Here is a 24994-nt window from a genome sequence, read left to right as displayed (position 1 = left end):
TAATACACTTTTGTGGGTCATTTTTCTCCTTAAAGAGCTCCACTTTTTTAATCATACAATATTGCCACCTGTTTTAGTAAATACATTAAAACTCTTACCAGTAGCTGTATTATCTCAGTCACTGGGCCTCCTTGAGAGCTGAGCTCTTTGACTTTTGGTTTCACCTTGCACGTCACAATTTCTCTTTCCACATCCATTCTCGTTAACAGTTTCGGTTTTGCCTCTGTGTACAGCAGCATTACTATTATTGAAGCTGTCTGTTTATAGTAGCATTACTATTATTGAAGCCGAGACAAAGACCCAGGTAGCTTTGGGCAGTACTTAGATTATCTTTAATTGCAACCATATCCATGTTTTATGAGGTGTCTACTTATTTTTTGTTTATATGGCCAAGGTATGTTTTAGTATTTGCCTGAATTTCTTTTGCAGCCTTCACCTAATCTTGACTTTTGACATTTTCACCTCTCTATATGCCTTCTGTCTGGTGTGGTAGTTTGAACCTGGCTGGATGCCAGGTGCCCACCACACCGCTTTATCCCCCACCTCCTCAGCAAGCCAGGGAAGGGGAGAAAATAAGATGGGAGTCTCGTGGATTGAGATAAAAGCAGTTTAATAAATAAGCAGCAAAGCCGCACGCGCGGGAAGCAAAGCAAAAGCAGATAAGCTGTTACTCTCTACTTCCCATCAGCAGCGATGTCCGGCCACCTCCCGAGAAGCAGGGCTTCAGTACGCGTAGCAGTTGCTTTGGGAAGGCCAGAAATGAATCTCGCCTCCCCTTCCTGCTCCTCTCCCCCAGTTTATATTACTGAGCTAACATCATATGGTATGGAATATCTCCTTGGTCAGCCTGGGTCAGCTGTCCTGGCCATAGTCCCTCCCAAGGTTGTGCCCACCCACAGCTATTGGTGAAGGTGGGGGAAGGAATGCTGGAGGGACAGCCCTGATGCTGTGCGAGCAGTAGTCATAATATTGATATCAACAGTAAGCACAGCACTGCAGGAGCTGCTGTGGAAAATCACTACCATTCCAGACCCACTACATCTGGCAAGACATTTTTTCTTTTTCTGTTCCTCATAAGCTCTCTCTTTACATATAATATTAAAGGTTTCTCAGTTAACTGTAAAATGAGTTATTTCCTCTATGTTTTTTCCTTTGTGATACTTTTAAAAGTTAATTTCTGGAGCACTGGCTTAAACAAATTCCAATTGCCTTCTACTGTTATCTGATTGAACTATTCTGGATCACTATGTGCTCATACTTCAAACCAGCTGGTTTTTCAATTAATTTTTCAGCTATTTATATTCATCAGAGCTTGACTTCCCATTAAGTAGTACTATTAAGTGCACTAGGAACAAATGAAGCGCTTAGTAAACAGAAGTCCAATGATTGCTTCAACCAAACATCCTTAAATCTAAAGGGTATAATTAAAGAAACAGAGGAAATACAAGGCAGGAGTATGGATTATAAAACAGACTGGACTTTTGTTTCTTTGTCTGTTTGTTTAATAGCCTTTAAAATGTCTGTAAAGTAGAAACACAGGAAAATAAATAAAATTATTTGTACTATGTACTTTGGAGGATGATCCTGCTGTTGCCGTCAGAAAGTCATTACTGAAAAGAAAAAAATAAGTTATTCGGTGTACATGGTGAATGTTGTGATAGTGTTGGGAGAGAAGCAAATAATTCCATAGGAAAATAATAGAATTAACTTGTCCTGAATTTTTTACACCAAATGCTTCATCAAGATCTACCTACATATGGAGAGTGGGGGGGAAATGTGGTCCGTGAAGCCTTGTATCTATCCTACTGACTTACAGTGAGTGACCTAGCATTTCAAAACCAGTGTTTTCCTGTGACTTTGCTAAGAGCCACCACGAGAGGGACATTGAAGGACAACCCTGCAACACCTTCCAGAGTGTTTCCTTCCCACTCTCCCTGCACACCCTGCTCTTGGTATCCGTTGTGGTTTCTAAACAGTATTTTCCCAATTTGCCTGTCATTCACAAGCACTATAATATTCTTGCAGTGGGGAATCTAGTGATGGCTCTTCTTGTGGGCCTCAGGAAGAAGGCATGCACTTAATTATACACTGAGACGCACACTCTGGGAAACAAATGAATTTGAATTTTCTTTTCATTTCCCTGCAGGGCTTTTCCTTTCACTTGTCTTTGCTGACAGAGGCTGTAGCGGCTCCAGCTCCTCCCTGGAGCTAGCTAGTTTAGTTGAGCAGCAGGAGAGCACAGGGTAAATGGCACCAGAAAAAGCAGCACCATAACCAGGAATGTTTTGCTCAGAATCAGTTCCTATTTTATTGCTGTTGTGTAAAATCAGCCCTCATTTTATTTATAAATTAAAAAAAAAAAACCCATACAAAAATCCAGAAGAAACATAAATCATGACACTGTAATAAATAATAATACTGATGTTGAAGAGAAGAATATCAGTAAGTGTTGGGACCAGTTACATCATAAGATTTACTTAATGGCATCCTCAAAATACAAGGAACTTCTTTGACCGTGGAATAAGCAGAGGTTCACCTTCAGGTGCTCCCCAAATCTACAGAGGGAACTGTCAGTACAAAGGCCAGAGCGTGCACAGACCTTTGCAACCTCCCCACAGCACAGCTATGGTAAGGTCTGTCACACCAGAAGCTCTCTGCAGGCATTTGTGCCATCTCTGGGACATCTTCTCAGAAGTGCGCCTTGAGCCAGCAAAGCAGTGTCCTCTGGAAGAGGCTGGCAAAAGCTCTGGTACACAACCTTCTCCCCAGGAAGGCTCAGCTTAAGTGCCCGATCCCGATTCAGGTACGACGTGGTGTCACTAGATGGCGACGGATGCCTTCTGTACTGTGCAAAATAGCCAAATGCTTCCTCGAAACAGAAAAGGGAAAAAACCAGAGCAAAAGCTGAAGTTGCATTGCACCGTAGATTTTATTAATAGTGGGGTAAACCGTTTCTCAAATAACATTCTCATTTTCTCTCCAGAATCAAGTACAGAGGTAATATCTCAGGCTTCTTTGGTAATTGTTTTGTGTACAGTTCTGCTACTACAGCCACCTTTAACACTGGGCACACATCTTTCTTGACTGTACATCTTCATTATTTTTGTGTTCAGACCAAAGCACAGCCTAGTCAAATACAAATCATTAATTAATCGAGTAAGCAATTTTGCTACGTTTGGCCTATATTATCAATACAATGAAAAAGATATTGAAAACACAGTAGCTTTTCCAGTATGGGAGAAAAATATAGCATTTCAACTTCTAACATGTTTGAAAGTTGCTCCCTTTTCAACTATTTTGCATTATGAAGCAGATTTGGTGTGTTTTCCTGTTAAGAAAGTGTGTAGGAAAAATTGTTTTAAGAACTTCAGCACAATGAAATCTTTTTCCTTGCAGAATTGGCTTGTTAATAAAGGCGTGTCAGGAGAGTTCTCAATAAATTTAGAAGGGTTTTTTTGAATGTTTGTTAGAAGATTGCTTCCTATGGGTGGAGGCATATAAGGTTTCAGTCAATGTTACCCAAGTGAATGAAACCACTACACGCTGCAAATGAACACAAATCATGAACCTTCTTGATAGAAAATCCTTTCCCAGTGTTTTGAGTCACTTCAGTCTCACCACAGCATTTTAATATATGTTGAGCTCAGCAGTTTCCTAAAGAGCAACTGAGTTATTTCTGAGTGACTGATAAACACTACATACTGGTAGCTAACTCCATGGCAAAACTAAATTTGCATTTGATAACGAATTGTACATGCTGACATGCAAAAAATGCAAGGAGTAAAACATCTTAAACCTATGGAAAGTACTCAGATATCATAATGACAAATCTAGTGTGAATAATGAAATATTATGGGGGATATCTGCAGTGATCTGTGCCCAGAAGGTGATGGTCAGTAGCACAAAGTCTGTTTGGAGACTACTAACCACATACCGAATAACCACTCAGCGAATTTGTTGATGACACCAAACTGGGACTGGCTGATACACCAGAGGGCCCTGCTGCCATCTAGAGTGACCTCAACAGGCTGGAGAAATGGGCTCACAAGAACCTCATGAACTTCAGCCAGGAGAAGTGCAAAGCCCTGCACCTAGGAGGAACAACCCTATGCACCAATATATGCTGGGAGCCACCCAGCTGGTAAGCAGCTTGGTAGAGAAGGACCTGGAGGTCCTGGTGACACCAAGGTCAACATGAGCCAGAAACATGCCCTTGCCACAAATAAGACAAACAGTGGCCTGGACTGTGTTAGACAGAGTATTGGTAACAGGTCAAGGGAGGTGATCCTTCCCCTCAGCTCAACACTGGTAAGGCCACACCTGGAGTCCTGTGTCCAGTTCTGGGCTCCTCAGAACAAGAGAGACATGGACCTACAGGAGAGAGTCCAGTGAAAGGCCACAAAGATGATAGAGACAGAAGCATCTCTCTTATAAGGAGAGTCTAAGAGAGCTGGGACTGTTCAGCCTAGAGAAGTCTCAGAGGGGTCTTACTATTGTATATAAAAGCCTGAAGGGAGGGTGCAAAGAGGATGGAGACAAGCTTTTTTCAGCGATTCCCAGTGACAGAACCAGAGAGAATAAGAACATAGGAGGCTGTCCTGAAACACAGGAGGCTGTCTGAACATCAGAAAACTGGGTTTTTTTACTATGATTGGTCATTATGCACTTGCACAGGTTGCCCAGAAAGGTGATGGAGTCTCTATCCTTGAAGATATTCAATAGCCCTCTGGTGACACTGCTTAGCAATTGGCTCTAGGTGGCCCTGCTTGGGCCCTGGTTGGACCACGTGACCTCCAAAGGTCTCTTCCAACCTCAGCCCTTCTGTGACTCTGTGATATGAAAGATTTATTAGAATGCTCAATTGTGACAACAGTCTTTGAGAAGAGTCATCAGCAAATCAATTATACAAATTATAAAGACTGAAGTGCATACTTCACACATTTTCTAGCCACATGGTACACCATAAATACCAGTCTCATTAGGAATCTATGCTGTATTGAATGTCTCTTGCTCCAACTTTAAAGCATAAAATACGTGTTTAAAGATGGTTGTGGTCAAAATGTTAAGATCCTTTTTCTCTGTGCAGATAAAGAAGAGGCATATAAATTCAGGTGAAAGAGCTACATTTTATACTCAATGATCCCAAAGATAGATGTGCTTTCAATGGCAGAAGTTAGATGGAATCTTGCCTGCCATTTGGGCAGGCTTGTAACTTGGTAAGAAGACCAGTGTACTGAACGTGAGTCACTCACCCATGATAGTGCCAGCAGTAAATACCTATTTTAAATTATTTACAAAGACTTTTAAGTGTATTTATGCAGATGTATTTACAAAGCTTACTGCTGTTCTTGTTTTCTAGAGGACAGTTACTGACAAATGTGCAGAGCCATTGACTGTATTTTTGAGTTTCCAAATAACCTAAGTCTAATCTAAAGGGCTGAAAGTGTTGTCTCACCACTGATGAGGCCAAGTGGACTGAGATCTCTTTCATAAATAATTGAAGTTACAATCTTGGTTCTTTCAGTAGAATCAGCTGAACAGTTTTGAAATTAATTCTGAAAGGGACATACTATGAAAGGGGCATACTTATTCCACTGTGTGTGCACTGTTTGCACATACTATGCATTGCAATGACAAATGATACTTTCTGTTTTGTCAAAGGTTTAGACAAACACAGCCTAATATGAACATGTGTGGGCCTGCTGAACACCTTCTTTGACAAGTCTGGCAGGCAACAACCTTCTGTCGGAGACTAAACAAAGCTGCTTAAAAATCAATCCAGTTTTCCAGGCGTGAAGTTAAATATTTGCTACAAATGTTAACTTCTCACCAGGTATCTACCCATCTTCATGTACTCTTCTGCCTGAGGGCTCTTTTGTTCTCCCAGGTGACAAATGAAATAAAGATTGCCAAGTCAGATTCAAACAATTTTGCCAGGCACAGGAACAACAATGCAGCGAATTACAGCCCTGAGAGGCTAACTATCAGGTTGTCCATGCTAGAGGTCTCAAAGGCCATCAAAACAGGGCTCCTGCTGACCTTTTTCTCAGGAACTGTTTGTCAGAGGGATGTATGCTGAGCTATTTAGGACCCTTGCTCAGGCTTCTTTTCCTTTGGAGGGAATGCTCCTCATTTCCTCTCATCACATGAATTAAGAACCTGTCTCAAATCTAAGAACACAAGCATTCATGCAGCTACTGACATCTGGAAAAGACTGCTGCAGAAATTCTGCTTTTCCCTCTCTGTCCATGTATGTGGAAAACAACATAGGCACAAATTGCAGCTGCTCAGAAAAAATCTGCAACAAGTCTAATTTCACATACAGAAGAATTGTTCTTGTGACACTGTGGAAAGAGTTCATTTTTGTAGCATCAGCATCAATAAATTCCATTTGTGTATCATCACTCAGGGGCCTCTGCTTGGGTGCGGTCTCTCACATCTCACCAGTGCGAGCTTGGAATCTGACTGAGAAGCTCATGGAAGGGCAGATCCAGCTCAGGAAGAGGAAAAAACCATTAAGTCATGGCACTAAGGATACTGCCTCACAGTGGCATGGGGAAGCAGGGGGCAGAGGATCCCTGTGGCATCAGCAGATGGAGTTTTGAGACATAATCCCCCCAGCCCCACTCACTCCCTAAACCTAAAGGTAGACGGTAGATGGCAATTTCATGACACTGTTTCATATGAATATGTATATAGTTCTATATTTATAGAACATTAAAGGCCTAAGTGATATCCAGGGACTGGTTTCTATGCCTCTCACGCAGAAGGCGGCCCAAGGCCACGGTCAGGGCCACGGACCTGGGCACTCCTCGTATCCTATAGAGGATTCGAGCAGTTGGGAATGTCCCGGGGCTGCACGCACGGCTCCACGGCTACACCTGCTGCCCTCAAGAGACGGGACAAAGCAGGAAGCCCGGCTGTTCGCTCAGGGGCGAGGCCGCCGCGGGGCGGGGGCAGGACCGGGACCCGGACTCTCCCCTCACAGGGCCATCAAGAAGCGGCCAGTAACGGCCCAGTGCCGGCCCGCCCCAGCAACGTCAGCGCACCGCGGTGACGCTGCCAGGAGAAACGCTCGCTGACGCTTCCGGGTTGCGCACTTGAGGTCAGGGCAGGGGGGCGGGCCGGGGGAGGTGGTAAAATGGCGGCGGCCGGATGTATGTCCTCCACTCCTCCCCGCCGTGACGCGAAGAAGGCGGTGGCACTAGCAGGCGGCGCCCGCGGCCCTCCCCCGCCGCGGCCCGCCCCGCCATAGCCCTCCCTTCCCGTCCGCGGGCCGCCCGGCCATGTAGACGGGGCGGCGCGGCGCGGCCGCCCTTCCCCGCGCAGCCGCCCCTCTGCCGGCGGGCGCCATGGAGGACGTTGGGTCGGGCGTGAATGCGGACGCGGAGGTGCGGAAGCTGCAGGAGCTGGTGAAGAAGCTGGAGAAGCAGAATGAGCAGCTCCGCAGCCGCCACGGCGCCCTGCCCGCCGCCCCCGCCAGCCCCAAGCGCCTCCCGGGCGGCGGACCCTCCCCGCCGCCCCTCGTCGCTTCTCCGCCCGACGGCCGTTGCCTGAGCCCCCGGGCCACCGCCCGGCGGCCGCCCCCCGAGGAGCTCGGCGGTGGCGCGGCCGGCGAGCCGGGCAGCGGCCTCCTGGACGACGCGGCTCTGCTCAGGCCGGAGGAGCTGGAGCGATTGGCCGGCTGCGAGGAGGATGAGACCGGCTGGTGAGGAGGTGGCCGTGGCGGGGCTGGGGTAGGGGCGGCCCTTTCCACCGGCCCCATGACCGGCAAGCGCGGAAAGTGCCATCCTCCCACGTGCCCCGCAGGACACGGGGGAAGGGGCCGTTTCTAGATGTGTGCTCGGTTTCGGAAGGGGTCTTTGGGCTTTGTGCGGAGTGGCAGCCTCGCCCTCTGGGCTTGATGCAGGGATTAGCGCTACGAGATGCACCGAAGCCCGCAGGGGAAGGGTGGTTTACTTTCTGCACATCGCATCGCAGCTCCCCGGAGACCAGCTGCAGCTCTGTGCTTTTGTTCGGCTGCCGTGAGAGTGTTATGTCGGGTCACTTGGAGACCGGATCAGGCTCCAGTTCTGCCACAAAATCAGTTGTCAGCATTTTCAGAAGTTCAGAAGGTGTGGAAGAGTTGAGAAACTTGTGGAAAATTTCTGGGGCAGTGCAGAATGAGGCCACAGATACTGTTACACTTCTTCAAATGTGCATCAGACATGTTTGAAACCTTGATTACTTTCATCTGTGAAGGCAGCTAAAATGTAATGTACCCCTTAATCTCTTCAATGCATTGCCCTTAGCTGTGTCCATTTATTTTTTAACAGTGTAGGACAATGGTTTACCTTAGGTGGTTCCTTTCTTTTTAAATCGATTGCTTGTTCAGCTCCTCCAGCTGAAATACCTGCAGGTGGCTGTTCACCCTATCTTTATTACACTAGGATGAACTACTGAGAATCAAGATAGTTTGCTCTCTCATAGTATTATGCTGTTCTCTGTCTTTTTGAAGTTTCCTGTGACACTAGTTGAGGAGCAGTGCTAGAGCTACAGGAGAAATAGTGGAGAGGAGCACAATGTCAACAGAGATATGTCTGGGAAGCTTTTACCGGGAGGAAAAGTGTAACAAAACCAGTCTAACGTGGGTCCAGAGGTGGTTGTAGGAAAGGTCTTTGGGAGCAAACAGGCAGACATTAAAAAACCAAAAAAAAATGTCTTTCAGAGTTAGAAATGCCTTTAAAAACGCTGGAATGTTTCCATGAATGAGCAATGTTTTAGTTGCTCAGGGAGGATGCAATGTGTGCACTTCTTCAGAGAAGTCATTTGTCTGATCCAGTGGAGAGGTATGAGAGCGCACATTTATTCTCATCCAACATGAGCTTACTAAATTAACTCAAGACATCGTCTTCCAGATGAGGAGTCAGCTACTCTTATTTCTCAGCTTATGCCTTGTAATCTGCTGGTTTATAGCACATGAGGGAAATGGAATATACTAAATTTGCCCAGTAAGTTATGAGTGGGATAGCCAAGTTTGTACATGTAATGAATTATAGTGACAATAAATGCTATTTCTATATATAAATCCTAAGTCATGGTCAGCATAATGTATCTCTTCAGTGGAAGTTAGTGTTGTGACATAGCATACGATGACAGTGATGGCATAAATGCTGTGTGGTTTTGTTTATGCAGTTCTAGATATGGGACAGGCGTCATTGGTCGCTGAGCACTGCTCTTGCTGGTGTCAGGTGTTTGGCACATTACTTAGGCTGTCTGCTATTGTGGCTTTAGTCATGTTTCTATGCAAGTTCTAGTTCTCAGAAGACAACAAAATGCAGTCTTTTGCATGTCTTTGTTCCTTTCCTAATGTTTTAGCAACTATAATACTAATTTTCAATCTCAGACATGCGACAATGCCTGAGATACAAAAAGCATACACTTAGAAAAAGAGCTGTTGTTAGAATTTACTTATTGTTGTACATATCAAGAAATATGGTTGTGTAATTAAAAGAACTTTGTGCTATAGTTTAATGTGCACTTAATGATAAATGTAGTTTGACTGGATTGCTGGGGTTTTTTTTCCCCAAATTGCTCTATAAAAATGTAAATCAAACTCATGGAATTTCTAAACACCATTTAATTCAACTATTGAGACACGGTGTACTCTTAAAAACATTGATTTTTCTTATTAAGATAGGATGACTTTGGGCATTCGATGAAAGGAGGTTATTGCTCTGTGGTAAAGTTGGAAGTTTACAGAGGGCTAGTGAAGCAATCAAAATTAAATGAGAGATGATGTGAGTAAGTGGACTTCTTTTAAACTGTTCCATAAAGATCCCGCTCTTAAGACCTCAGTTATGCAAGATCACTCAAAGTAATTGAATCAACTGTAAGGGTGAACATACTTAATGAAATGTAAACCTCATGTGAACTCTTTCAGGTTCAGATGGATTTGGTTCACTACTGCTTAACCCAAAGTCCTGTTTAAAGTACGGGGTTATACCATTGTAGAAATGAAGGACCACTTACCAGCTGAGGAAATCTCATGTGGAAACAAACTAAATTTAAATTGCAGTTTGTGCATAAGAAATTGACTCATCTTCCTTGTTTTAATTGTTAACATAGCGAAGATTAGATTAGTCTGTACCTTTGATTATGGAAGAACCTTGCTGTGGCAGATAATAGATGAAGGGTGCTGGTTGTCTGTGGTCTTCTTTCTGCTTCGTTTAATGCAGGCATTTTTTAGTCCATGTATTCATGTACCCCATTATGAGATTGCCTGCAGTGTTGTAATGGCAGAAGAAACAGCTTTCTTCATTGCTGAAATGGCATTGTTTTACATTTAATGCTCACATGAGGCTGGTGCCTGTAAAGTTTGTCTGTGAGTTTAAGATGGAACAGTTGGCACTGTGACTGAAATTAAAACTGGAAAGTGACATGTTGTTTTTTAAATCTATGTTTTGGAGTTGGGCAGTGCATTTTTAGGTTTTGATTCTTTAAGTAGTTTTAGATAAGTCTACATAGGACAGCACTATAAAGTGAAAAATGGAAGGAGAAGGTAGGACTAGCCTAAATTACTAGCAAGTGAAAAAAACTTTGGTACTGCTGCTTTAGTAGCAGCGTTAGCTATTAAATTCAGATACATTTTAGATCTTAAATGACTTAACACATGAGACTATCTTCAAATCTTACTGTAAATCACTAAAAAATATTTCATTGAATTTAGATTGAGTTTCTTGGCCATATACTTCTGAATCATGTTTAATATGCTGAAACTTTTTTAGAAATAGAGTACTGAAGGCTGCAAGTAGGCACATGTGCACATAGTACTGAGCTGTACCTAGGCCCGTGTAGACTTTGCCTTAGGCCTGCTAGTTACTTCCTCCAGAAGTTACCAGAGACTGGTGACTCTATGGGTGTTCCTATTTAGCTGTTCTTGAACCAGATTGGATCAAATTTAGTATTTTTTTCAATTTAAATTTGAGCAGGTATCTTTTTAAAAAATTACTAATTAATTAAAAAGACGGGAAAGGGGACCAGAGTGAAGAAATCTTCAGAGAGACAAGGAATACTGCTCCTTGCCTGACTTGCTGGGTAGGGTTGGGTGTGGATGTGTACTGCATTCGGCAAGACTTGGTAACAGTACATAAGGTGGCTTGCTGTGCTGCTTTTTAAAAGTGACCTGTCCCATGTTTATTGCAGGGTAAGTGTGCACACGTGGGCAATTACTGTTGATTAGTTAATGTGCTGTGAATCTACTGGAACTTGCTTTGCGGCAACTTGTTACACAACCACTTACCTAAACTTTGAGGCGCTTTCTTTTAAATGTGAGGAAAACATATAGTGCTTTATTTTCAAAACTTCTATGTCTAAAAGAGTATAGGGCATGCTGTGTATTGGTTTTGTACAGATAATTGCATAGCAAACTTCAGAACAGTTGCATCCTCTTTAAGTCCCAATGCTATAAAAGCTAGCCTAGCACTTGTCAACATTTTCATGTCACTGCAATCTAAAGTCTGCTTGGTAGGCCTGAAGTGGCTGACAGCTGACTGACTTCACTTACAAAAAGGCAGTTACTGTGTGTTGAAAGTGAAGTTACTGGTGTGTTGTTTACACTCATAGTTCAAAGTAATATTTGTAGTGACTTTGAAGACCTCATGTAGGTTTGGTATCCTGTTTAGTTAAAATGGAAAGTAAATACTTTCAGTATTATACACAGTCTCATTAAGCAGTTATTTCTATTAAATTGGCACCCATTTTTAATAGTTTACATTTCTCTTCTAGTCATCTATTTCAGATAGTTTTCTAAAGGACTGTTTTTAGATAGAGAGGATGAAAACATGATTGTCATCTGTAATGATTGTCTTTCAGCTCATATTGCTTAATTTTGTTTGAGTGCTAACTTTGTTTTGGAACCCTGAAGTTTGCCACAGTGAGCTAGTAAAGTGTAGGGTGAGTGTTTTGAGGATAAAGCTGCACCTGAATGAACTCCCCTTGCTGAAATTACGTTGCAGCATTTCCTCTTCAGCTTCTAAACTGGCAGTGTATTAATGTGGTTTAGGCCTCTTGGAAACTGGACAGGCTCTGATCAATTCCTGCCCTGTGACCTAAGTAAAAGAGAAATTGCTTTTCATTTTGTGGTAGATTAAATGTCAATCTGATTTGAAGTTGTTTTTAAACAATTCAGGTAATGGCTTCTCAAACTAGGACACTAATTTGAAAAGAAAAATGTGATAGAACTAAGGATTTGAGAAGGTACCAACCCCTGGTATAACATCAAATAATATTCCATTTGGCTAATGTCTTTGAGAGATTTGTTTGTTGTGAAATACATGTTTCAAGACTATAGGAAGAACTTTTTCTCATTTCTAACTTCTTGTGTGATATTAATGGCTTTTAAACATCTGATATTATGAAAGCTTCGATACAAATTTCCTTCAATGTCTTAATGGTATTCCTGGAATTACCTCATAATCATGTCTGATACAGGCATGATTCATATCTGTACTTCTTGTAGGTGTTGGTAGAACTCTCAAACATAGTAATTAAGAAGACTTGTATTTTGGAAATCATTTAATAGGGCACAGACCTCAACTTGTCTCTGTTCTATAAAAGTATTACCAATACCATGTTAGAGTATGTATGCTCTAAGAAATCCTTCTGAAAAGCTTTTCAAACTGTGGACAGTTGTACAGAATTTGTATGACAGTTCTGGGGAAGCTAAATAACTGTGTCACGGGAGTCTTACAAGCTTTTGAAGGCCTCATTTCCCATTCTACAACATCATTTTCAAACTGCAAGATGATCTTTTGAGAGGAGGAAATGAATAATGGCTGTAATTTCCAGCAACCTGCCAGAGTAGAACTATCTTTAATTGTTGATGATGGGAAGGTAGTTGTGTTCCCTGCTGCACTTCGCAAGTCTCTGAATCTACCTGAAAGTTGCATCATGTAGTTAACATGTGCTGCTTTAATATAAAGGTTTAATGAGATTGTCAAAGCATTTTTGTACTATCCAACTTACTTTGTGAGACCTGGATGCATGCTGTAGCTCATGCATCTCCGAGAACTAGAAGCATTCAGTTAAGTACACCAACAAATTAGTAATTACAGGCTGAGCAGTGTGTCTCAGTTACAACTGCAGGATAGGAACTTTGCAGGGGTGGGGAAAGGAAAAAGGAAATCTGTGGGGCAGATATTTGCAGGGATGTCACTTAGCTTTTGCGCTTTTTTTGTTTCTTTTATAACTAGAGATTCTCTTCCGATCTTTACCTGTAGCTGTTTATTCAAAATCCATCTCAAAATTTAACTTAGTTAAATTACTTCAAATAGTATGTCCTGAAAGATCTAGATTCATCTAAAAGAGTTTAGATTGACATGGTTGTGTTCAAAATTGGCTGTTTCTAAAACTGTTCAGTATTATTGTCTCCTGATTTATTTTCAGTAGCTTTTTGTTGTGGAATTTTCCTCCAGTATTTTAGGGAAATTTCTTAACAGCTTGTTTAACATCTTCAGGTTTCTTTCTTGATTCTGTTTGTGCTTGCATGGTGTTTTGTCTGCTGTCTTGTTTCATTGCTTCTGTGTACCTGCCAGTTTTCTCTTAATGTAGCTAAAATAAATGAGCTGTAAGGCAAGTTCCTTCCACTTGCCATCTTCTTTCTAATTCAGATCTGTGACTTCATATGCATCTGCATATTCTTCCCTCACTCTTGTATTGAGGAGTAGAATGATTCTGAAACAAAAAGATTCTTCCTTTCTTCCCAGTTAGAATCTTGGCTTTTGGTTTAATGCCTGTGGCAGCCAACCTTTTGCATTTTAATGCACTGGTAGGTGTTCCTTTGGTGAGGTAATCCTTATGCGGCTATTCCATTTTTACCTCAATATTGTGTGCTCTTTCTCCAGAGCCTTTTCCAACTCGGCTGTGTCCCAGAGCAGCATTCTACTACTTGCCCCATTGGGTGGCATTATCATATGAGCTCGTAGTGGCAATAGTCTTTCTGCAGAAGCACTGCCCTTTTCATGCTGCTGCTGCTTCCTGGAACTAGTCAGTGGAACCCTGACTGCTTTAAGCTTCACATGGGCCCTGCTGTGGCATAGTTAACTAGTGACAGCTGAAGAAAGGAAATATTACAGTGTGCAGCAGAATCATAGTGTCTGGCTTCTAAATGCTGTTTCAAAATACATCAAAGCTCTTGAGCTTTTTATATACTCTTTTTCTTAACTTGACCTGTTGTTACTATATTGTAGAGTCTTTTACTCACTCGTGGAGAAATTGGAGTGTAGGTTTTTGCTACGTTAACATGTGTAATAGGGATGAGAACTGTAAGCTGTCAGCTTCCTCAATCGTTTTCAACTTCCTGTTTTCAGAAAGTGATTTAGTGTTTAAAGCTGTATGAAGTCATACTGGTAATCTTCAGCCTCGAAGTAGCTGTGCTGCCAATTGGTGCTGTTGAGTTACTGTAGAATGCATTAACAAGTACAGATGGGAATTAATCTCTTCTGAAAAGCTCTTCAGCTAAAGAACACCTATATCTTTAAGGTCAAGCAGTAGCTTGACAAAGATCACTTAGCTGTATGAGGTTATTTGTATGTGTTTCATAGTATTCTTCCTGTTATTTTTCGCTTCTGGCTGTTGGCAAGAGAGGAAGAAGTATAAGATCATCGATTCTCAGTCTTGCCCTTGGTCTTTTTGGATTTTTATTCAAATTAGACAAAACAAGTAGAATTAAGTTAGGTTGAAAACTTGAGATTGACTTTTCTTTGTCAGATGGGAAATTAAGATTGCTGCTTTATAGCACTTTGTAATTGCATGATGTGCAAGAAACTCTTCTGAAAGAGCTGTTGCTTACTTCATCGACACACATCTGCTTGTCAGGAGGGAATGGAGTTGCATGAAATGTATCTATTCTAAAGTTCTGTCTTTTCTTGTAATATAAGGTGTGAAACAAAGGCCATTAAAGGAAAAACAGTTGACTGGAAAGGATGGGAGAATCTGCAATATATGTTTGGTTAGATAAGGAGATGGAAAAATGGGAGCTTTGTGATCCTGTAAATAATTCACTTGTGAAACAAATGCAACAATTGGAAATTGCAGAAAGGAATGGAGCTTAAAGTACCAGGTGCCATTTTGTAGATTTGTAGAAGATACCTATGTGTGTCTTTCAAAGAGGACATACAGTTTAATTTCTTGCCTGTTATACTGGGTATTACTGTAAACACTTCAAATGTGCATGGAACTTCTCAAACACAGCAAGGCATGTCAACTATTCAAGGAGCTAGGAGTGAGTCTAACCTGTATAGCACAAAAGTTGGCATTGCTGCCTTTGACACTTTTTTTCTGTTGTGCAAGCATACATATGTAGGACAGAAAAGAATACAGGCAAATACATGCTAAACAGACGGTGAATTTGAAGTGTTAGTAAATTTTGATTACGTGTAGATAATCACAGAAAGTACAGCAATTTGTGTAATTGTTTACATGGAATTGTAAAAATCGAGTGATTCTTGTGGTTTCCAAGAATCTTCAGGGCTATGAATACATAATGAGCTCTTAGCTTTTCTTGTGGATAGAGTGTCTATGAAGGTTGCAGGGTTTCTATAAAATTAGTTTTAACAACCAGCATGATGCTGGCCAAAATGTAAGCCATGTGGACTTAGCACTTGTCAGTGGCTACTTGCTTCATTTTTGTTTGAAAACATGACAGGTAATAAAATCCTCTCACCTGCATCTCCAAACATGGCTTTCTAATTTCAGTGTTTCAGAGGGAAGACTGTTTCAGAGCATGCTACAAAGTGTTAAGTGTTTTGGGTGAGATGTTCATGATGGTTTTGTAAGTATGCTTCTTGGGAAGCTTTTTTTAAGACGTGACCTTAAGGGTAGTAATTAAAAAAAAATCCATTAAAGCTGTTATAAAACTAGAATTTGATATTCAAGTTCTAAAATTACAGAGGAAGGATCAGCTAATAATCTTGTAACAGAGCTGTGAGAAACTTCTGTGTTGCTGATGTCATTGACATGAAGGAAACAAGAATTTTTGCTGGTTTGTGTGGAAGCATGGCTGATTAGGCTGTCAAATGTTCCTGAGTTACAGAGCATGGCCTACAACCGTACTCGCTTGGAGTATGGAGTCTGTCATTACTCCTAGAAGAAACACTTGTTTAACTGTTTCTGTATTTGCATAAGCTCTAGTTAGAGATGTAGAAGTTGTAGTTGGCTGTTGTCTTTTGCAGAAGCACATTTCCAAGTTTGGTGCTTTTGAGTGTGTGATTGGTTATGACTTTTTAATCTGCTTGTTGATGGAGGAGAAGTTTTCAGCTAAGTTTCTACTGCCTTTAAACTGGAATACTTCTTTATTCAATTTTAAAGTGCTGATGTTAAAATAAATAAATGGAGCTGTTGATGGTCAACAGTATGATTCTGAAAAGATTAGTCCTGATTTTTCCATTTGTGTGACATAGTGAAATTGTCCCCATATTTCACATGTCTGAAAAGTGAAGACTTTTTTTTTTATTACTTATGATAGTATATCCCTAGCAATGAAAGCATTGCTTCTTGCCAGAAGCCATTGGGTAGCCATATGTTATTAGTATTGTACTGTATTAAAAACAGTTAATGTAAAGGTAAAACTTGTGCTTTCTTTGTATTTTGGTACTATTATGCTGTAGATGTAATATAAAAATATCATAGTATGTGATATTTTGCTATATACCTTATCTCATGCACGCTTTTTTCTGTTTTGATGGATTTTTTATCTCTTTTTAAGGTTATATATGTCGCCAAAGAAGAAACTGACTCCAATGCAAAAATGTGTCAGTCCATTAGTTTGGTGCAGGCAGGTATTGGATTATCCAAGTCCTGACGTTGAAAATGCGAAAAAGTCCCTGATCCACAGGTTGGAACAGACAATGTCAGGTGAGTTCCTGCATGCAGACACGACTGGTTTGTACATATTTAGTCTTAAACAGTCAGAATTGGCTGATAGGTAGTTGTGGGAGAAGAAGGTGAGATCTAGCAATTACTTCTGTCTAAAGTTTTCAGTATGGTTTGCAAATGGTAACTCATTCTACTAATTTTCTGGACTAAATGAATAAAATGAAAGGAAGCGTTAGACTAAGTTATGATTTCAGATTTTAACTACTTGCATAGTTAAAACTTGATCAGAAGTTTTCAGGAAAAAACAATGTCCTTAAGACAGGAAAACCTTCAAGTTACGTAAAATAGAAGCCTGTATTAAACCATCATAGTTGTTAGGTGCTTGTCAGTATGTTAACAAGGAGTTTGCTCTTCTGATAGTTGAGCTATTTTATTTCATCTAAGGAAATGGAGGCTGCAGCTCTTGAATACTGTGGGGAGGTAATACTGATTTCCTCTCATGTTACTGTTTCGTCTCAGTTGTTAATATTTCTTTTTCCTTATCTATTTTCTTTTTGTCAGTTGCTGTTGTTAGGTCTTTCTAATCCACTGTCTTTTTGCTGTTCCTCAGTTTCAAGTGCGCTCTTGTACTCCACGTTTTCCTCTTCATATAAAGTAATCTTTTCCATTGAGTGATAGTGAGGAAGGGAGTGGCTTTCAGCTTCACACTGCTTTGGGCAATTACTGAGAACACAGAATGCACACTGCCTTGTTTCTAGTTAGTTCAGATCTGTGATTGCAGAGTGAGTCATATTTGGTGTTGGAAGTCTGTTGAGACTAGAGGGACCTTTCGGTATATTCTGGGGCCAAGATCTCTTAGCCGTGCCTCAAATGCCTGGTGGAAAGTACAAGAGTGCATTTCATGTTGGCAGGAAACCACATTGCCGTTTAAAATCATATAGCAGTAAAGCACTTCCAAAAAGCAACAAAAGGAACAGAGAAATATTAGGTGGAAGGATTTCTAGAGGAGATCCTTTCTTAAAATATAGTTACACAGAATTAGAAAATAATAGATTTGGTCATATTGCAGTTTTCACTGAGGTGGTGTTTTATTTAAATACTTGAAATCAAATGTATGATCGATGTAGCTGGCAGAACTGTGTGACTCTGTGTGTTTAAAAACAGAAATAAAACCAAAAATAGCCAGCAACAAAAAAAACCCAAAACCAAATAGTCATACTCTCCACACTGAGTTTGACTTTTCAGTTGTGCACTGAGCTTGTTCAAAACCAACTGTTGTTTAGCTAACTTTGGTCTCGGTGATAGACTTTGCTAATGGTTGTTTTGAATTACTATGGGGACCACTAGAATAATTTTTTCACTTAATGGTAACAAAAAGAAATATCAGATCTCTAGCAATGGAAAAAAATTACACTTAATTCATACAGTAGATCTTCTGAACCATCTAAGCATGTATTTTCTGCAGTCCAATTTTCCTATTCCAATTTGCTTGAGCAAAAGAGAGTTTCAAGACTAATTTTACCATATGTTGACTAAAATTTGGTACACTGATCCTGAATGCTATAAAAGAAAATTTACCTTAGAATTAAAATGTTGATCCTTAACCCTTCTCTCTGTTGTTTTGAAAGCTAGTGTGTAATCTTCTTCAGGCTAATGGTTCATCTAATATAATATCATTTTTAGTATTAAAATGAGTTGTCTTACTGATGTTGTCTGACATTTCTAATAAAGACCACACCTCTGTTGTTGTCAAAATAGTAATGTTTTCCTAAGTTACAGAAACCTCTGTTGGAAAAGACTTTAGTCCAGAAAAATGGTTTAAATTCAGCTGGTTTTACTGAGGAAAAATACAGTGCTGAGGAAGGCAGAAAACTGCTGTACCATGTAAATTGTAGTCATGTACCAGAGCATACTTTCTATATGTAATAGAAGTTTGTCTTCTTGCATCTAAAGAAATGTGTGATCATTTTTTTGTGTATCAATATTGGCATGTACTAAGAGCCCATTTTGACAGGAGTACAATTGTTTTCTAATTTGTGGTTAATATTTTGAAATACTTGTCCTTGTAGTAAGAGTGAAATAAAGAACTCTTGTGCAGACTTATATTTTGAGGGATTTGACTGTCATCTTCATTGAGAGATGAAACATAAATGTTTTTGGCATGAGAACAAAGACTCGTCAGAGCCAACCAGAATACAACTGGCTTATAATTACTGGTTTTGTTAACTGAGCTTTGCAGTAGACTGGAGGTTTCCCTTCTGACATTGAAAATAAATTTGGAAGTACCTTAAGAATATTCTCTAGAATTAATTTAGTTCACTAATTGCTAAAATCAGTGCATATCATTTAATACTTGCAGTGAAAGCTGGAATATAAACTTTCCGTCCTCTGTAACTATCTTTTCAGTCTAATTAAAACTCTAGTACTATTAACTGGGTTAGACTTCCAGAAAGGATCCTTACATGAGGTGCAGTGTAAGGAATCTGCTGCGAAGTCAACTTTTCTTTCTGCTGCTTCTGCCTCTGTGCTGCATTCTGCCATATGTTTGGTTGGATGATATGGGTTTTTTGGATGTTACTAAAAATTAACTGGTGCAAGCAGTTAAAACTCTAGATGGTTTTAACCTGAATCCAATTTAGTAGGCTGGATAACAATGCCACTGCTTGTATTAAACAACTGAGGAGGTTTTTTAAGTACAATTCTGTTTGGCATAAAATACTTTCAGCATGAAGGAACTGATTGTACCAAAAGTGACCAAATTTCTTTTGGTTCCCACTTCCCCCACTGAAGTTCTGTTTTCTATTACATGAAAATAAAAATGTAAATTTCTGAACAAAATAGCCATTAAAGTAACTACAGAAATCCCACCTCTGGCAACTAGGGGAATTGCAGTGTCGTACTGAAAGTGTTCACCAGTGGTTAAAGTTCATCTGAAAGTACTTTAACATTGAAATATTTACAATAAAGAGCTGAGAAAGGTACCTTATTTTAGATCTTAGATTGTATGTGGGGTTGAAGCCCACGGACATAAAAAATCCCAAAGCATTAGAACAGGATGTATATAGAAGGGAATAATCCTACAGTCACTTTGCTTTATTGTGCCTAGTGGGTTCATGGAACACAGAAAAAGTACCATTTGCTGTGCTTAATGATTTTTCTTTTCTGTATGTGCTTTGTGGGATATTGCAGGTGGTATTGCTTACTCTGTGGTGCCACTCTTGGGGTTACACTTGAAATATTGTGTGATCTAGACAGGTCTGTGAATTCTGGAGAGCTAAACTTCACAGTGTGCTCTGATTTGTCTGTAGTTGTGCATAGGATGGATGCTAGCGTAGCTTAGCTACTACTGTCTCTTGAGTTGTATCCCTCCTCCTTCCCAACGCCTACGTTGAACATCTTGAAGAGATCAGTTAAGTGATCTTGGATCTGTTTCTTTACAAGGAAAACATTTGTTCCTATCTTATCTTTCCTCCCTCTCCCACTTCTTCCACAATGTGATTGTATCTAGGACATGAAGTCAGTTGACAAACTTCCCAGTAACTGAAAAGTTCTATTTTACTTGTACAGAAATTAAATCCCACTGAAGATATACAGTATTGAATTCATTTTCATTGTCTCCTTCAGTGTGATTTGTCACTTTCCTCTTTTCATACAGCCCTCAAGAGACAGAGTTTGTACAGCAGCCCCTTCAGTGCGGTCAGTTATGCAAGCTCCTATAGTCCAAATACTAGTAGCCCCTACAGCAGTGGTTTCAACTCTCCCTCCTCAACACCAGTGAAATCTGCTTTAGTGAAACAGCTCATACCTCCAGGTACCTCAGGTAAGTGTGCATATGTTGTCTCTCCCTTTCTTTTTCCTCTTCTTCCTTTCAAAAACACATGCTCAAATACAGTACATTTGTGTTGAACTGGAATAAGAAAGATACAAAAAACTTCAGTCTTCTGTAAGATATTTGCATTGTGCAATATTTAAACTTTTTAGGAAAAAACTTTTTTTACAGACTTTCTGGTATGAGATACATTTAAAATGTTTTCTCCATGTCCCTAAAATCACCGATTATATTAGCAGTTAGACCAAACCACGTGGTGTTAGTTATGTGGAATCCCACCATAAGTGGCTTCTAGAATTTGCCTTGTAATTGACTGGGATGGCAGTCACATTGTAGGGATTTAGAGATTAGGTGTTGGTAGTTAACCTACCTTGTTACTTAATGGAAACATTTCATATGCAAGGTATCCATCAGTATCTCTGAGATGTGAACAAAATAACCTAAGGAAGAAGCATGTATTTTAATTAATGGCATTCTGTGAGGCTTTACAGTCGTCAATGTAAACACTAACTTCTGAAAACAGATTTCTGCCTTTATTCTGTGCCATAAACACTTCTTTGCATCAGAAAAGTTGGTGCCTGGAGCGTATCTGTACTCAGAATGTTGGCTTATTATATATCATTTAACTCAAGTTAGCTTGCAGGAAAGATGAAAAAACATTACCTTGGCAGTTCAACTACCTGTAATTCACTGTGGACTTGTAAAGAGAAGTCTTCACGGCAGTATATTCATCAGAGCTATTACCCAGGTTTTAACCCTTGTAATGATGCTATGTCCGTCTGCAGGACAGAGAGATGAAATGTAGCTGCCGGTGGGATGTCAGCCAGAAAGCAAATGTTAAGAGTTTTTCTGGTATGTTGCAGTTTAAGAAAAGTATATACGTAGAACAGGTAGCATTTTGAAATAAACTGCATTTTAAGCATTCCACTCTGAATCAGTATTCATGGGAGCAGCAAGTACTTGTTGTCAAGAAAGATAAACGTGTGTCTTACAAGGTAGTGTGGAGATGAAAGTGAAAGTACAAATGGAACAAGTAAGAAGCTGCTCTTTCTGCAAGAGCTATGCAGACTTGGTAGCAGTTAAAACTTGGTATAGGTAGACCAGATCACATGTCATTAGTTTTATTTTGCCACCATTATAGTGATTTTTATAAACTTCGTTATTTTAGAAGGTAATGGCTAAGGTCTGCTTGTGTAAATTGTATTTTCAGCCTGTGTTCACATGCAGATGTTTCAAATGGTCTGTTAGACTCAATGTGACAGTCATAATCTGTTTTCAGGTTGGTGGTTCTTTTACTGGTTGCTTTTTCTGCCTTTTTTTTTAACATTTCCTAGATGATCTCTAAAGGTCCCTTCCAACCCTACCATTGTATGATTCTATGATTATTTTATTTTCTTTCTGTAGGTCATCTTAGAAGTTCAGCAGATAGAAATCCTCCACTAAGTCCACAGTCCTCTCTGGATAGTGAATTAAGTGCATCAGAGATGGATGAAGACTCTATTGGGTCTAATTACAAACTAAATGATGTCACAGATGTGCAAATTTTAGCACGAATGCAGGAAGAAAGTAAGTCTCTTCCATCCTGAAAACAAAATGGAGCAGTTGATATTTTTGTAATTGAATAACTGCAATAGCACTTGCTCAGCAGGAATTGAAAAGGGGTGTAGATTCTACTATGGATGTACAAATACAGCTCTTCTGAGAAGGCTGTCTAAGGACTTCTGCCTGCAGGATAACCAAAGGAAGTTGCTGTGCAAAAGCGTTCTTCAGGAACAGTAGACAAAAGAAATGCTACAGAGTATGAATTTGTAGCCTCTAGTATATGCTAAAAGAATGGTCATTAGCCTGGACTGTTGCCTGCCAGCAGCCTGCTCAGGCAGTGGGTGCCTTCCTGATGTAATCCAGGCTTATTGACATCAGTACTTCAGACATGATTTAAATCACCAGAATGTAAAGTCAATATAGCAAAGAATAGTAAAGAAAAGCACCTATGTAGATGTCTCTTATTATACGTTTATTTGAGACTTTGTCTTTTTGTCCCTTTGAGACTACAGAAAATGACAATAATTTCTATTGTGTAAGTGGTCTCCAGACTTTTTTATTGTGTACTCAAATTGGGTAAAAACCAACAAACCAACCCCCCACCCCTTAAAAAACCCCCACAACAAAACAAGCCCAACAAAAAACCCTTCAGGCAAAAAACCCCACAACAAATAAATGCCTCGTGTATAATTTTAATGAATTATGTGCCTCCACTACTTTACTAATCTATTACGTACACAAAAATTAATTGTAAAAGGATAAGATAAAGTAAATGTTATTTTTAAAATACTGTTTTAGTAGTAGTCCAAAATTTTCTTCCTGCAGCCCAGTGGGTTGTTTTGCATGTCTCCCACTTTGGAGACCACTGGTCTATTAACTCTAGGGACAACTGGGAGAGGAAAGGAACAAATATGCATCGTACCTATACTGATGATTGCTGTAGTGGCAAAAGGAATGAGCTCACTGACTTATTTCAAGGCATTATCAGCTGGTAGATAACGTTTTTGGTACTAATCTGGGATTAACTTAATGCCTCAAATGAGAAGAGTTAAGGTGAACTAAATTTGAGTTTGAGAGCTGGGTAGATATTTATTTGTATGCACTGTCTTCTAGTTTGAATTGTTTGTGGGCTGGAAGCAAGTGAACAATGTTGTCATTGTTGCCAGGCCTCCGGCAAGAGTATGCAGCAACTGCTTCTCGGCGTAGTTCTGGCTCTTCCTGCAATTCCACAAGGCGAGGCACATTCAGCGACCAGGAGCTCGATGCGCAGAGTTTAGAAGATGAAGAAGATGGCACTCATCACACAGTGCACCCTGCTGTTAACAGGTTCTCACCATCACCTCGGAGCTCGCCCTGGCCTTCACCAAAACAGTCTCCGAGGAACTCGCCGCGCTCCCGATCACCTGCTCGCAGCATAGAATACAGCAGGGTGTCACCCCAGCCCATGATTAGCCGTTTACAGCAACCTCGTCTTTCACTTCAAGGCCATCCTACAGATCTGCAGACTAGTAATGTCAAAAGTGAAGGTAAAAATCTCTTGTATCCAACTCCTTATGCAAGTAGTTGTGTCGTTCCTGTAAAGGATTTTGGTGTTAAAACTAGATGTCTGTGTAATGTCATGGTTTAATATCAGAGCTGTTGAAGAAAGAGGAAGCAAAGCTTAAGTTCTGCCGGGGAACCCTGACAGTTAGATGAGCTGATAGACTTTATTTTAGATGTCATTCAGGCACTCTGGGTGACTTTTTGTGGTGACTGACTTCTATCTTTAGCAGGCAAATGCACCAAAATAAAGGAGAGCCCAAGGGAAGCTACATTCACCAGTAGGGTTAGGCCTTGCACATGTCAGAAAAAAATGGCAGGGAAAGTAACTGTGGCCAGATGAGAGCAACGTGGCAATTGGTGCATCCTTGAACCCTGTTAGATGTCTGAATGCATTCTTCTGGCAGTGCTGGACTGCACTCTTCGAGGTCCCTTCCAACCCCTACCATTTCTATGAACATAGTCTTAAATATACTTGTACGTAAGTCATGCATGTATTGGATATTTTAGGTATCTCAAAGGCTATGCAAACTGCTGTGTAATAACAAACAAAATTTGTGGTAAACTTGACACACTTACACTATATTAGCGTAAAACAAAATAATGTAATCTTGATGTGATTTGGCTTCTTGAAAGTAACTTTTTCCTGGTAGCAGTCTGGCAGAAACTGCTTTAACTGGGCTAAAATTTCACAAGCAAGTTCCCAAATTAAGAAATGTTATCTCACAAAATCTTAAGAAAGAATATCCATTTAGATGTTGAAAATTCACTTTCTTTTCAAATAAGTTGGATGCAAAATGTCTGCAATAGAGATGATATGGAAATGTTAAGTAGATAGGAAAATGTACACCACAAAAGCTTATCAATTGTATTGTGACTTAGCTGAGAATTCCTTTTGTGTTCTTTTCTGGAGTTACAGAAAACTCTTTAATCTATGCCAGATGAGCCATATCAAAAATATCCCATGAGGGGCAAGGTACAAAAAGCTGTTATCCCATATAGCAGAGGGATCAAAATAGAGCATGATATCATTTGTTTCTGAAACACTTCCAAGGAATTCCCTTGCAGTGGTTTCTGTGCAGTTGTGCAGAGCCGATACATCAGCAGCCAAAAAAAAAGTTGCTTGGGATTTCTTTTTTCTTCCTCTAGAATGGTTAGATGGAAATTTGGTTGACAGGTTCAACACTGTACCAACTGCACTGTAGAGCAATGCATACCAGTAAAGTGCAG

General features: G+C 40.3%; 2 protein-coding genes across 4 annotated transcripts in view; one reads left to right on the top strand and one right to left on the bottom strand.

The window, feature by feature from the left end:
- Window positions 1-133, bottom strand: part of TEC (tec protein tyrosine kinase) — a 63587-nt gene extending 63454 nt beyond the window's left edge. Inside the window, exon 1 of the mRNA XM_061991722.1 lies at window positions 99-133. The gene's annotated coding sequence lies outside the window, so the exon portion shown is untranslated. The remainder of the gene's footprint in view (window positions 1-98) is intronic.
- Window positions 134-7108: 6975 nt separating this feature from the next.
- The window catches only part of SLAIN2 (SLAIN motif family member 2), a 32186-nt gene continuing 14300 nt past the window's right edge, over window positions 7109-24994 (top strand). The window contains exons 1-5 of one of the 3 annotated variants that reach the window (XM_061993265.1): window positions 7109-7708; window positions 16745-16893; window positions 20510-20674; window positions 22088-22249; window positions 23392-23751. In XM_061993265.1, the coding sequence (XP_061849249.1) occupies window positions 7353-7708; window positions 16745-16893; window positions 20510-20674; window positions 22088-22249; window positions 23392-23751 (1192 nt within the window). In that variant the 5' untranslated portion in view covers window positions 7109-7352. The other 2 variants (XM_061993266.1, XM_061993267.1) reach the window with 2 other exon arrangements.

This window comes from Colius striatus, chromosome 3 (assembly GCF_028858725.1).
Source record: "Colius striatus isolate bColStr4 chromosome 3, bColStr4.1.hap1, whole genome shotgun sequence".
NCBI lineage: Eukaryota > Metazoa > Chordata > Aves > Coliiformes > Coliidae > Colius > Colius striatus.
Note: the sequence above shows the minus strand (reverse complement) of the source record. Positions and strands in the feature narration are given on the sequence as shown.